Raw genomic sequence first — 14,102 nt, forward strand, 5'->3', positions numbered from 1 at the left:
TCATTTTTTTTGTTTCATACTTGTTATCCGTTAGACCTGTCTTCTGTTTTCCCCTCATCATTTCCAGCTCTACCTTCCCTCTCTTACTCCCGCTCGGGTTTTCTGTCTCACATTTTTTTTTCCTGCTGTCTCTAGCTTCTAAGTAGATGCTTGACACCTCCAGCTGTGCTCTGAATTGATTCATATGCAGAAGGTGCCTGGAGAGGGAAGAATATACGATAATACATTTGTAAGCTAATCTCCTGCTTAGCTCATGGCTAGTAACTGCTGTAATCAATTATGCACCTTGTTAATAACTGAAGTTATTTTCCTGCCCTTGCTTACATTTCTAATGCATTTGCTCTTTCGCTTGTCTCTAGTCATTTCTGTCATTCTCCTTTTCTTTTCTCAGCCAGGTATTTTTTGGAAAGTTTTAAAAAATACTTCAGGACAATATATTTAAAGCAACATGTAAGACGACGTGGTAAATTTCTCTTTAATGCAAGTAACTGGTCAGGCAGCGAAAAGTGTGGCTTTTGTGATCTTAATGGTGCTTTAAAGCTACATTTATTTATTTATGTATTATTCTGTACATAATGTCTGTCTAACCCAAGTTCAGTGTAAAAGAAACACTGTTCTTTGTGATGAGTGCGTCTTCTGTTATCCTAGAAGCACAATGCTTAATATCCCTGTAATTTTACCGCGCTATGGACTGAGTGTCTCTGCAATTTGAATCCCTTCATTGTTGATTTCAGATGTATAAGCCGATTGTAACTGACATAACACAATGAACAGATGCACTGCGATAGCATTCATTTGAAGGGGTTGGACTGATATCACCTTGTAAAGGTTTATTATTTGAGTGCCTTGTGTTGTTGGTGAGTCATGTAAAAGCAGTTTCTATTTTCTTTTGTGACTTTAGCAGTAACACAAATCCAGTTTCTTTTAAATTTAGTAAAACTCATGCTGCTGTGGCTCAAAGTTTTGGCTGTAACACAGAATTTGATTTTCATGCACTTTGCAGCTTCTGCTGTTGCTGGGGGAAGAAAGGTGCTTTTAGGGACTTTCAGTGGTCTAACAGTCTTAAGGTAAATAATGTCAATACCTGCTCATTTTTACCAAGTTTCAGTGTTTGCTGTACAACCCAGTGAACTAGGTGATGTTGTTTTCAAGCCTTGATTATACTCGAGGCTGGAGCCATGATGAGAGTAGTCATTGCTGTCATACTACTTTAAATTCTCCTGCTTGGGACCCATTCATAGTTGATGCGTTGTAATATAAATGCTCCACGGACCAGTCTGCACAGTCACAGTAAACGATCAGATGTGGATGCCACGTGGACCCTTGCTTTCACTGATAAATGACAAAATATATGTCACTCGGACCCAAGTGGATCCTAGCAGATTCAGGGATGCGGAAAGTGTAAGCAAGGCTTTAAAGCTGGGCAGTCTGTACCCTTGTTAAACAACTGATTAATGTGTAGTTTAAGGTAGTGCTGTTCACTAAAAACAAACTGCAGCGCTGCTGCTCCTAGCGAGAGAAAGAAAGGGAAACACCAGGGAGCTTATTTCTGCCCTTCCACCATGAGCTGAAAAATACTGAATTATCTCAGAGAGCCTCATTCACATAAATGGAAGGATATCATCGGAACCACTAAAAGCGCTTATTTTTCCAGCACTGTTGGTCCCACATGACCTCATAAGTATAGGAGCCAGCCATATGAACTACATGGCTCAGTGTAATGCATTCTTTCAGGACGATTGCTTCTGTAACTAACTTTGAACATCAGTTACATTGGATAGATTATGATTTTAATAGGAAAATTGTGACACTTATTTTCTACCAATGCTTGTTTCATGGAAATGTATCTGGAATATGTGACTGTTTAAAAAGGTGATAACATTTAAAACTCTCCTTTTTACCTTATTTTGATCCCGAACTCATCTTATTAAAATGTTTCCAGTATAGTCATAGCCCATAGTTTTCATGGTAAGAAGGTCACACTTGACTTCTTTACTAAAGCGGTAATTGTACAAAAAGTATGGGCTCAGTTTGCAACGTTTAACTGACTGTTATTTATTAAGTCATTCATTTCTGTAGACACATCTGAGTTTTGCAGTGATGCACACATGCTCAGTGAAACAAAAAGTTAAAGAAGCGATACCTGGAATCTTTGTCAGCACACCGTTATCTAAACGTGTAATTTTAGTCAGCCCATCAGACAGAAACGCCCTCTTTCTGTTTTCTTTTATTTTATGCTGATCGATCAGTGTAGCCGCTTACCAGACACATTAATTTCAGTTATAAGCAGACAAGCCAACATTAAACTAGCGATTAAATTAAATGACTCTAAAGATGGTGTTAATATTGATTTCGTGCATTATCGTCCTTGATTGTCAAGTTTCTAGCGATCACTCTGACCATCAGCACAGCACTACCTGTGTCACCTTTCTGCTGTTTGACTGTGTGATCATGACAGTGTTTCCCAACCACTGTGCCATCGTGACAAATGATCAGGTGTGTCGTGGAAGATTATCTAGTTTCACCTGATTGTGAGTAACAGGCAGAACAATTACATTCTTTTCCACTAGAGGGCAGTACAACATCTTGCTCCAATTAAATGGGTTGCCAACTGCCAGTAAAACAGAAGAAGACGAAGAAGAAATTACATAGTCATGAGACAGCGCAGTGCATAATAGCAATAAATTAATATTTGAAAAGAAAAAGTAGTCAGGTTGACCTGGGTCATGGAGAAACTTCCGACCCAGATGACGGCCCTAGCGTGAGTAGTGATTAAAAGAAAGCAAAAATGGTATATTGGGGACAAACGGAGCCAATTCTGCTATGCCTGGTGTGTGGGAAAAATGATCAATATGCTTTTTGTGACATTTTTGTTTGCTGTGATTTTTTTTTTTCTAATGCGAAATATGTGCTGTGGCTCCAAAAGGTTGGGAAACACTAAGTTATGGTGACTCTGATTTAGCATTTCCGCGTTGCCAGTTCAAAGGTGGATCGAGCTAAGTATTGAAAGCAAAGGTGCTGTGTGGTGCTTAATATTGCTCTAAATACAGTCAAAAATAAGATTTAGACTTGGAGATGCTGATTTAGTTGTGGCTTTTTGTCTGTAGGGGGAAAAAAAGCATCATTGGGTAACAGACATGAACCGACAACGTCAGGTACCCAACAGAAAAATGGACAGACTCAATAAACATCAGTGTGTATACTTGAGCCATCCTCTTTAAGTGCATCGTGGTGTGGTGCTGCGGTGTGTTGTGTGTAAAGCCACGCTTGGCTGGCTGTTATCTACCATAGACTTGCAGGTCCCTGGAGGGACACCAGAGGAGTCATCTGATTCACTTTCAGCCTCGTCTCTGACTGCAAATTAAAACGGGACCAACACAGACAGACACAGAAAGGAGTGCAGCTTTTTTTCTTTTTTCTTTCTTTTTTTTAATTAAATCTCTTCTGATTCTACCTAATCCCCACCAAACCGATACTTGTCTACCATAGAAAATGAACACATGAACAATTTCAGTCTCTCTTTTCACCTGCATTAACATGCACCAGCTGCAGCCTTTCACCCGACAGTGGAAGCGTCTCTCCCGTCAGAAGCCCTCTCGCTCTTTGTCTCTCCTCAGTTAAGGTCTGTTTATGAAACACAGACGATTGGCTCTGATTTGATTTGGCGTTCAGCAGCCCTGATAATTATGATGAATCTTCCCCCCGCTGTACGCGTGTGCATGTGTGCGAGTAGACGCTCTTCACCTCAGTTACTTGCCGGCGCTGCTGCTTTTCAGTGCCACTGAGATCTGAGACCTGCGATACAAGAGCTTTAAAAATATTGATTGGCATTAATTTGCCTGGAGCACCAGATGTGTAAGATTTAGTGCATCAGGGCACTTCAGATAGTGACAACCCGTCAATCTCAATGATAGTTTGCAGGTATTATATTTTTCTACATATTGAGTTTTTTCAGTGTAACAAATGCACCCATCTGGTGGTTTTTGAACTTTAAAAATCATGTGTGATGTTGTAGTGTCTATAGCTAATTATATACAGCTTGTCTAATGTGGAAACTTCATATATGGCTTTTGCCAGATGCTACAAGCTTCATACTAAGGAAACCTATCTTGATATGACAATTATAAAATTCTCCTATTTCATTATATAATCAAATAGTGATATGAATATATAGTGAGTGGAACTTGCGTTGATGGTATAATTTGGAAATGCTAGCACTAACAAAAAGATAGGAGGTTAAAATTTAGAGAGGCAAGGTTGAGAAGGTTTGGAGATCTGGATAGGAGGGGTGGGGAAGATGTTGAACACAGAATTTTGAATATGGCGCTGCCAGGCAGGAGGGAAAGAGGAAGATCTTAGGGGATGTGAGGAAAAGAAGACATGCAGAGGGTTGATGTGACAGAAGAATGCTAGGGATAGCATGAGACGGAGGCAGATGATCCGCTGTGGTGACACCGGTGTAAAGCAAGCAGCTGAAAAAAGATGATCTAGGAGATCAGACAGAATGGCAGGGGTCTCGCTCCCACTTGTTCAGAATGGAACCCCTCATGTTTCTAGAGAAAGCATGTGGCTTTCTTCATAGTCTGTGAAAATGCTGCTGTTGTGGTGGGAATGGCGATCTAAGAAGAGAGATTTGGCTTAAAGCTTTTCTAGGTGTTTAGAGTCACCTGTGTATCCAAACGCTGTCCCCATGTTTATTTGCCTTTCTATGAAACTCTGCTTTGGCAACAGTGGGAAAGAAAAACTCCCTTTTAACAGTAAGAAACCTCTGTCAGAACCAGGCTCAGGGAGGGGCGGCCATCTCCCATGACCGGTGTGGGTTGGCAGGGGGGTGGCATGCTGAATTCAAATAGCTAACATGATTCAGATTGTCTGAACATTGCAGCTTTTCCTTTAATGCAAAAGAAGACAAATGAATCTGTCTTGGAGGCCTGGGTCATAAATTGCCTGTTTCTTCATTAAATTGGTTTAACTGGTGAATTGTTTTAAATTAACAAATTGGATCATACAGATTTATGACACTGGATGCCTAATTAAAAGCAGAATTGGTGAATCTGTTGTGATCCTGCAATTCTGGTAGAAGCTAATTAGATCAGATCATCTTATTGTGCTAAAAGGCCAATGGGCCAATCAGTGAACAAGCCACATGTGTGCCAAACATCAGCATCACTGCATCTCAAATGGAAACCTGGATTTATTTAAAGACCAAACATTTGGAACAATAATATGTCTTTAATCTTTTATTGATATTAGTTGCACATTAATGTTGTTTTATTCAAGAAATGCAGGTTAAATATTCAGTTATATGATTGTTCTACATTCTCAAAACATGTTGTGCTAATCTGGAGCTGTGGAAATGACAAAAAACATGTATTATGTTCAGAAATGTTTAATTGTACTTGATACATTTGGTGTTACAAGGTTAATCTTTTGCAAATTCCTATTGAATTGTTTACTTTTTGTTAGAGATGAATGTGATTGCATGCATGTTTCTTGGGGGAATCTAATCTGATCGCCTATGCTTTTGATTACATGAATTAATGGTCCTTCCTGTTTGTGCTTCATTCTCTCTCTTTCATCTTTCTCTTTTTATCCTGCTTTGTTTCTCTTCCTCCTTCACTCTTTCTCTGTCCCCCAACATATCTAGTCTGCAGATGAGATAGAATCAATGGTAAGCTTCATTCTGACCTTCAAAAATTCAGTCTCTTTTGTCCTTTCCATCTATTCCACTGCTTTCTCTCAGTGTTCCCTATTGTGCTCTTGCACAGGGTACAGGTCACTTTAAAACAAAATCGAAATTACCATTTATGTGTTGATTAGAGTCATTCTTAATCATTTCTGTTGAGCTGAAATCCTTGACAGCTGGAAGAGTGAAATATCTCTAAATTGCAGCATCTCGTGAATTAAAAAAAAGAAAAAAAAAAAAAAGAAGCAAAAACAACTTTGATTTGATTGAATTCAAAGCAAATCGAACCCCTCCTGTCCCGCTTCCTTCCTTCCTCCTTATTTTTTATTTTTATTTTTTAAACACACTCACTATTCTAGGCTCTTCATCTCTTCTCAGTTTAATGCTCCTCCAGCCCTTTCATTCAAATATTCACATACCTTCTTCCTACTTTTAACAGTCTCTATTCATTCTTTTATCTCCATTGCTTCCGTTCTTTGTTTCATTACTTTGACCGTGCTTTCTTTATACATATGGCAACATTTTTCTGCTGTATAAATATATAACGTCAGTCACAAAGCACTGGAATAAAATCACATTTTGTTACTGTAATGTATCAACAGCAGTTTCTCTGTGGCTGTAACAAATAATTGATTTCTTCAGTTAGTTAATTCGGTGCTTTTTAAAAGAAAATGCCAATATTGGCCCTCATTTACTGTAATAACTATACGTACATACAAATCTGTGTATGTAATCATCCATACAAAAGTTTCACAGACAAATCATTGATTCATCAATAATTTATCAATAAATTTGTTTGTACTTAACAAAAGAATAAAATCCTGGCTGTCTTAGGAAATGTACATCTACGTCTTTGAAATAAATGCTACTGCTACTACTAATAATAATGATAATAATAATAATAATGATAATATGAAGAATAAGGCCATTATCTATAATTTTCTGACATGGCGTAAGACATGCTCAGAATTGATACAAAAAAATTCAATTGCATTTAAAGGAAAATGGAAAGGTGCAGACTTACAGTTTAAATTTAAACCTATTCCTCATCATTCATTAAAAACATCAAACACTCTTGTCTGAAAGAATAGTTTCAGTTTCTTCAGACGTGGAGTTTCTCCTGCTTCCTTGCCTCAGAGGTGCAGGCTTTTTATGCTTCACCAGGAGAGAAATGGGGATAGTATGCAGCTCGCGTAAGCCTGTTGGTTCAGAATGATTCAGATTTTCGAATTTACGCTCAGTAGTAAGTGATAGGTCGGTGCGCACGTTTCCTAAATGCAACAATGATTGTATGCACTTGTTTTTTGCACAGGGTAAGAACGTTTCCGTGCACGTGTTGGTAAATAAGGGCCATTGTCTTTGCAGCTTTTCTTGCATTTCTCTTGTGTCTCATGTCTCTTTTGCGAGCTATGCTCCCTTTTCCATTTTTCTGTCTGCTCTATGTCTCCAACACAAGTTTTTTTTTTTTTTTTTTTTTTTTTTTTTTTTTTTTGTTTTTTTAATTAATTTTTTTCTGCTCTCATTTAGTCACTGTGGTGTAGATTTGCATGTGTATGCATGTCTGTCAGCATGCTTGCACTAAATTGCACTTGTTCATGTTTCTTTGTGTGTAACTGCCATCTTACAGCTTCAAAACTACTTGTAAATAACATGGTTGGATGTAAGATGGTGCTTATGGGAGGGAGTAAAAGAGAATCAATGGGTGAATAAACAGAGGGGTGCAGGTGAAAAGAAATAAAAGATAAAAGTCTGATTTGAGAGCTGTGATTATATATGGCATTTTTTTTTCTTTTGCTTAATCGATACCTTAAAGCTGGACTTTGCACAGAGAAAGGACAGAGAACTTGTGTGTACCTGTATCACTGATGTTGCAGGGACACATCTGTTTACACTGTCACACTGTGAAGACTCTATTTTCTTGGAGACAAAATCGTGTCCCCATCTTGAGGCTGTTAAATCTTAGATTTAGAAGATATGTTAACTTTTTTTTACTGTACTAAGTCATATGCTGGTCTGTACTGCATTCATTTGCCAGTGCTGTATTTGTACAGTGGTGTCCAAGAGACTCAGACCAGATCAAGACAAAACAGAGAACATATTCATCCATCCACTTTCTGACACTTATCTAGGGTCGGGGGGCAGCAGTCTATTCATAGTAGCTCAGACCTCCTTTTCCCCAGCTTCCTCCTCCAGGCATTTCAAAGCCATGTCCTAGGCCTGCCCCAGGGCCTCCCCCTGGTAGGATATGCCCAGAACACTTCACTCAGGAGGTGCCCAGCAGGCATCCTAGTCATATATCTGAACTCTCTCACCCCTCCCTCCCCCATTCCCTCTCTAAGGGAGAGCAGAGCTGCCTTTCAGGGGAAGCATTACAATCTCATTCACAGAGTCTGACTCTAGTAAATAAAATGGGAGCCACTGTTCACCCATCACAAGTATGGCTGTGCCCCAAGTTTCCAGCTGAACATGGCTTGCTATACTTTCAAAGTGAGAATAAGAGGCAGAGTGCCCGAAGTTGGATTGTTATTCTAAGCAAAGATTTCTCAGCATCAAATAATGCAGAGGTGAAATGTATCTACTTGAAGCTAACTAATTATCTTATCTTGTTTTGTCCATACAAAAACATAATTGATCACAAGCGCAAGGGAGATATATGTGGGCTGTTTCTTGGCTACAGGAACTGACTCCACAAGAATATATGATGTAATGCATTAATTAGTAAGCTTTCAAAGTATTTTTGGTGTCAAACTGTCCTTCAGTGGGTTAAAACTGTTGCATCCAAAGGACAGCTAGCCAGACTAGGAGTGACCGCTTAATCAACATGTTCATCAAAATTCTTTTTATGGAAAGATCAAACAACAGCTTCAGGACAGACATAGATTTTGCTGAATGAAGGCTGCAAATTTAGAGGACGTGCTGAGGAATATTCTGCCTAATCTGGAGTTTGATATCTGCCACAAAGTGACTCCACGGAGTAGATGTAGTACTTCCATGTAGTTTCCATCTTTTGAGAGAGATTCACAATGCAGCAACATAATGAACCCAAGCATACCATACACACTGGTCCTGGTGGTTCTTGACCTTTGCAAGAAATACAGGCACCTGAATCTGACCCCAAAGAAAATTTAGAGTATTTGGACACTGAGAGAGTTCCTCACAATACAAGCACTTTTTGCTAGAAGGTCCTGAGTTTTACTCCACCATCTGTCCGAGACTTTTGTGTGGCATGTTCTGCCGGTGGGTTCTCTCCAGGTACTCTAGCTTTCTCCCACTGTCCAAATACATGCATTTACTGGTGTTAGGTTAAATAGTGATTCTAAAATGCCCATAGGTGTAAATATGGCTGTGAATTGTTGTCTGTCTCTCTGTATTAGCCCCAAAGAATTCAAAGAAACCACAAAAAGCCAAAAATTGACAAAACATTTATGACCATGATAAGTGTTGGTAACCTTTTTTTCATAGCTGTATAAACTACAAGTTAGGTTACTAGTATTTTTATGTTAAATGATAACAACATATCTTTCCATGTCAGTTACATTGATTTTCTGATTTTAAATTTCAATATGATACAACAGCATTAACATAACTTTTTTCTTCTCTCCTCTCCCATTGACCTTAACTTGTGGCAAACCACTGCCTAAAATGTTATAACTATAATCTAAAATAATCTAAGTAAGTTTATCCTGGATTCCATGTTTTTGTTTTTGTTTTTTTTCATCCACTGTTCTGTTTGCATGCATGTGTATTTTTACTTGCAGGTTCAGCAGCTACAGAAGAAAGACTCACAGCTGAAAGCACTGGATGCCTTCTACAAGGAGCAACTGGCACAACTGGAGAAGAGGGTAAAACATTTGCACAATCACACAACTAACACATAAACAGGTTTCGAGCAGCATCATTTTAGGTTTCACTGGCTTTTAAAAACTCACATGTTATATAGGTGTACAGACAGGGGCAGACTTGATGTACACACATACATAAATATGGTCGAGCAACCAGAATTCAGTCAGTTAAGTGACTTTGGTGCATCAACATGGCAATAAAAGGTGGAGTCGGCCTGCTATTAGTTTTGGACTGGGCCAAGTTGTAATAAAAAGATGATTAACTGTAATAACTCTGCAACACTGTTGTTGCCATAGATGTTAAGGAGAAATTAAAATGCATATTAAGCAGAAACAAAAAATCTGAAACTCCTCCACAAATGGTGACCTGGTTGCCATAGGATGGCAGTTTACTGCAAAATGACATAAGCTCTTGGCAAGTTTGTTTTTATATAGGCATGTAACCAGAATACAACCAGCTGACTTTATTGCAAAGAGACCTAACCCTTGGTCAATCTGCCTGAGCGATTATTCTGAGTCAGATTTGGAGACGGCCTCCCACCAGATGACCTGTGCAGTTGCCATGCACTTGAATGGGTGGTTGCACAGACAGTGTTGAAAATGGTCAACCTCTGCGTGACCACTTGGCGAATGGCGATCGCAAAAAAATTCTATCCAATCACCAAGCAACCACTTTTTCCTCATTGCAATGAGCTTGCCATTCGCTTTTTACTCTAGCGCAGTGGTTCCCAAACTTTTTTCGCTGGGCCCCCTTTGTTTTACAGAAAAATGTTCGCCCCCCCCCCCCCCGCGGGCGCGCACACACACACACACACACACACACACACACACACACACACACACACACACTAACACATCCTCCAACCACACACACCCATATTTTGCTCAATTGCGGTTTATTTCACACCTCAAACATTTAGTAAACAATTAAGCAAATACAAGTAATCTGCAGGTAGTAAGAAAATAAACTACTAACTCTTTTACGCTACGTCCGCACCTACACGGGTATTTTTGAAAACGCAGCTGTTTCGTCCACACGTAAACGGCGTTTCGAATCACCGAAAACGGAGATTTTTTAAAAACTCCTTTTTTGCGTTTACGTGTGGACAAAGAATACAGAGTTCGTCATGCAACGTCAAAGGTATGTGCCTTTTTCACGTCAGCTGTGCTCCACGTTATTGCTTACATGAGAGGAATTGCAGAATGGCAGATAAACAGTATTTTGTCTCTATCTTCAGGTTTTACACTCTTACATATAAACACGCAGTTACTGTCCCTCTATTTAGAAAGGCAGAGGCGTCACGGTGTGATTATTTTACATGTAGTTGTTTTTTTGATGTGTAATAATATTCAACATTGCTATCAATACATTTTTCAAAAGAATGCCTCTCTGTGCAAAATGGGTTCAAAAACATAAACAACTGTGGGATACTGTTTGTCCGTGATTTAGACAGGGGGAACAAATCGTGGCAGGATCAGCCTGATATTATTTGTATCCCACTGTAACTTTACTGTATGAAGAGCTAACATCTCCAAAATGTCAGGAATAGTTAGTCATTACAATAATTGTTTGTGAACTAAAAATCAAGAATGTGGGATACTGTTTGCCCGTGATTTGAGGAGCCCAGCGCTGCTCCCGACGCAGGGAAAACCAATTCTGCAGGGGAGACCTACCTCGGCACTTGTGCAGGTGAAACCAAAGGGAAGATATGCTTCACCATATTTTCTAGTCTTTGGCTTAGAATGAAGTTGGTTTGGAAACATATTCAGCTATGCTTCATCTCCTGCTTTGCGTTTGTGTGGGCGCCGTGCTAGCAGTGTCCAAGCGTTGTTTTTGTTTTTTTTTTTTGTTTTTTCCCTTTTCATGCCGCGCCCCCCCTAGGGGGCGGACCCCACACTTTGGGAAGGTCTGCTCTAGCATGAGTGAGCCATTATGAAAATCATGTGCTGAAGCATGAGCACGAAGTGGAAACACACTTTTATGTGGATATATTCAACAATATGATCCGCACGAATGCATATATTTACTCAGCAGCAACATTATGACAGACAGTAAATTGATATAAATGATCTCCCAGGTTTGTGAGCAAACAAATGCATCTACAGTAGATTTAACCTGACTGATACAGCGGAATTCAATGCACAAAAAGTGTGTAGCAGAAGCACTCCACCAGGTGTATCCGTAAATGTGATTCAAAAAAAGGAAACAAATTTGAGCCAGCCTGAGTATCTCCAGAGAGCCCTTACAAGCCCTTGCGTTGCCTTTCATCTTTCGGTCTGACATTTGCCAGGCAGAAGAGGTGTGGTTTCAAGTTAAATCTCTGCCTCACCAGGCGCCACACAAAAAGGACCTTTTCGCGGTCTCTCTGGGAGAAGCACTCCTCTGTACTTCAGACTGACAAGACCTTTATAGGACATTATGTGTAAAATCCAAGTATTATGTTCTGTTTACCATGGATAATTCAAGCTTGACGGGGACAGGGTGGTGGCAGTAGACAGAGCCACATGAGACAACTGTAACATTGGAGTGTCATCATTCCCCTGTGGCTGAGTGGACACTTTACAGCCACTCTGTTGCTGTGTTACATTTTCTTTTGTTTATTTGTGATTGCTAATTGAGATTTATTTTCTGTTTTCCAAGTTTGGAATAGGTGGTCCTTTAGTTTTAAAGATTTGTGAGCATTTGTGTGGTTGTATGCATGTGAGTAAAGGTTATGTTTAGTGCGCCATAAGCCACAATAAGCTGATAGAGTCACTGACTTGGGCAATAGGCAAGGCAAGTTTATTTATATAGCACAATTCAACAGCAAGGTGATTCAAAGTGCTTTACAGAGACATTAAAAAATAAAAACAAATAAAAAATATGATTTAAAATGGGGGGGGGGGAGGAACAGTAGATAAAATCAGTAGTTAAAATGTAAGTTTTGAAATTTAAGCTTAAAAGTAAAACGGTGTGGATTTGGTGCTTTATTCAAATGCAGCTGAGAACAGGTGAGTCTTAAACCTGGAATTAAATAAACTGAGTGTTTCAGCTGATCTGAGGCTTTCTGGGAGTTTGTTCCAGATATATGGAGCATAAAAGTTGAATGCAGCTTCCCCATGTCTGGTTCTGACTCTGGGAATTGATAAAAAAAAAAAAAAATAGGCTTTTTTCTGCTTGGTTAAATCTGAAGTTAGGGATTTTTTTTTTTTTTTTTTTTTTTTTTTTAACCAGAAGTCCAATTCTTTCTGGCTAGCCTCTTTGCTGAAGACAAGTAAAAAGGACAAGAAAGAGTTCTTTCTTTCTCTTTCTTTCTTTTTCCCGATTGTGTTCCTGTGTAGTTTAAATAACAGAAGGACAAACGCAAGCAGGCTTAAACCACCACAGCACAAAATCTGTATTCCGTTTACCACGCAGTCAACCTAAATAATCATTTATTACCTTGATGAATAGTCTCTACACATATTTGAATTAGCCCCACACTGAGGTCTTGGTGTCAGATGCTTGGCTATTTGTGTTAGTCTCATTAGTAACAGGTTGGGTTTGCAGAGGGAGTAGAAGAGTGGCAGGCTGGCATACGGGTGGCACAAGCTGTGTTTACTGTAGAGCTTAGGATGTTTACAGACAGTCCTCAATGTGTGGGCATGTGCGTCAGGGAAAGGAAGAGGGAGATGTTTTGCATGCATACTGTATATTCAGGTGGATGTGTGCAGTATATGTAAATTCACGGGTCTATCTGAAAGCTCAGTGTGTTTGCAGACTACACCAGCAGTCACATAAGAGACTGGTCAAAGTGTTCTCGATGCTTGATGTTCAGTTTTCAGTAGATGTGAATTAAGCGAAGCTTAGCTAGGTTTATGTTAATACATTTATGTACATTTCATATGTGCCAAGAAATTAAAAGAAGGATTTGTTTGTCATTTGCAAATACCTGAGTGGTGTAAGATCAAGCACTCACAATGGTTATGACTATTAATATCTTTGAACATACTCTGGAAATGGATTTGTCAAATACAAAATGTTTGACATGTAGCTTAGTCTCAGTTTTCGGTGACAAAGAAAAAAAATTGCTAAAATATTTACTATAGGGTATTGCTTTTGCTTTTAAAGACACAAAACATAGTATTTGAACTTTAACTGACCCTAAAAGTCTTGTTTCATCTTAACGAATTGCTCAAGAAAAATCGTTTGCCACTATTTTGACAATGTCAGGAGCGACTTAACTGGATAACCTGATTGAAGTGCGTCTGTCTTTCATTTGAGAAAATCAATACTAACATTTATCTGCTGTGGAAGCATATATTTTGTTAGTTCGGCAAGCACTTTTTAATATCTCCCTAATTCTTCCTTTATTTCCCCCCTTCCTATTTCTCTCACTGGTGGTCTTGCACTCTCTGTCACACTCTCCTGTCACAGTATGGAGTATTGTTTGAAGCTGGTGGAAATAGAGCATACAGAAGGAGATAATAATCCTCCTCCAAGTCTGACAGGTTGCTTGACAGGCTGTCAGCAGGGGCCTCTATGTAGTGCACCAGAAATATCTGCACACTTAAACGCACACTCACTGCTTCACTCCAAATCATTCCAAAGGCAG

At 39.2% G+C, this 14,102-nt stretch overlaps 1 protein-coding gene across 2 annotated transcripts in view; it reads left to right on the forward strand.

Moving 5' to 3' along the window:
- The window catches only part of chchd6a (coiled-coil-helix-coiled-coil-helix domain containing 6a), a 72,614-nt gene that overhangs the window by 17,908 nt on the left and 40,604 nt on the right, over positions 1-14,102 (forward strand). The window contains exons 5-6 of one of the 2 annotated variants that reach the window (XM_040013702.1): positions 5,648-5,671; positions 9,445-9,528. In XM_040013702.1, the coding sequence (XP_039869636.1) occupies positions 5,648-5,671; positions 9,445-9,528 (108 nt within the window). The remainder of the gene's footprint in view (positions 1-5,647; positions 5,672-9,444; positions 9,529-14,102) is intronic. The other variant, XM_040013701.1, reaches the window with a different exon arrangement.

The sequence above is a fragment of the Simochromis diagramma genome, unplaced genomic scaffold (genome assembly GCF_900408965.1).
Source record: "Simochromis diagramma unplaced genomic scaffold, fSimDia1.1 OVJJ01000705.1, whole genome shotgun sequence".
Taxonomy (NCBI): Eukaryota; Metazoa; Chordata; class Actinopteri; order Cichliformes; family Cichlidae; genus Simochromis; species Simochromis diagramma.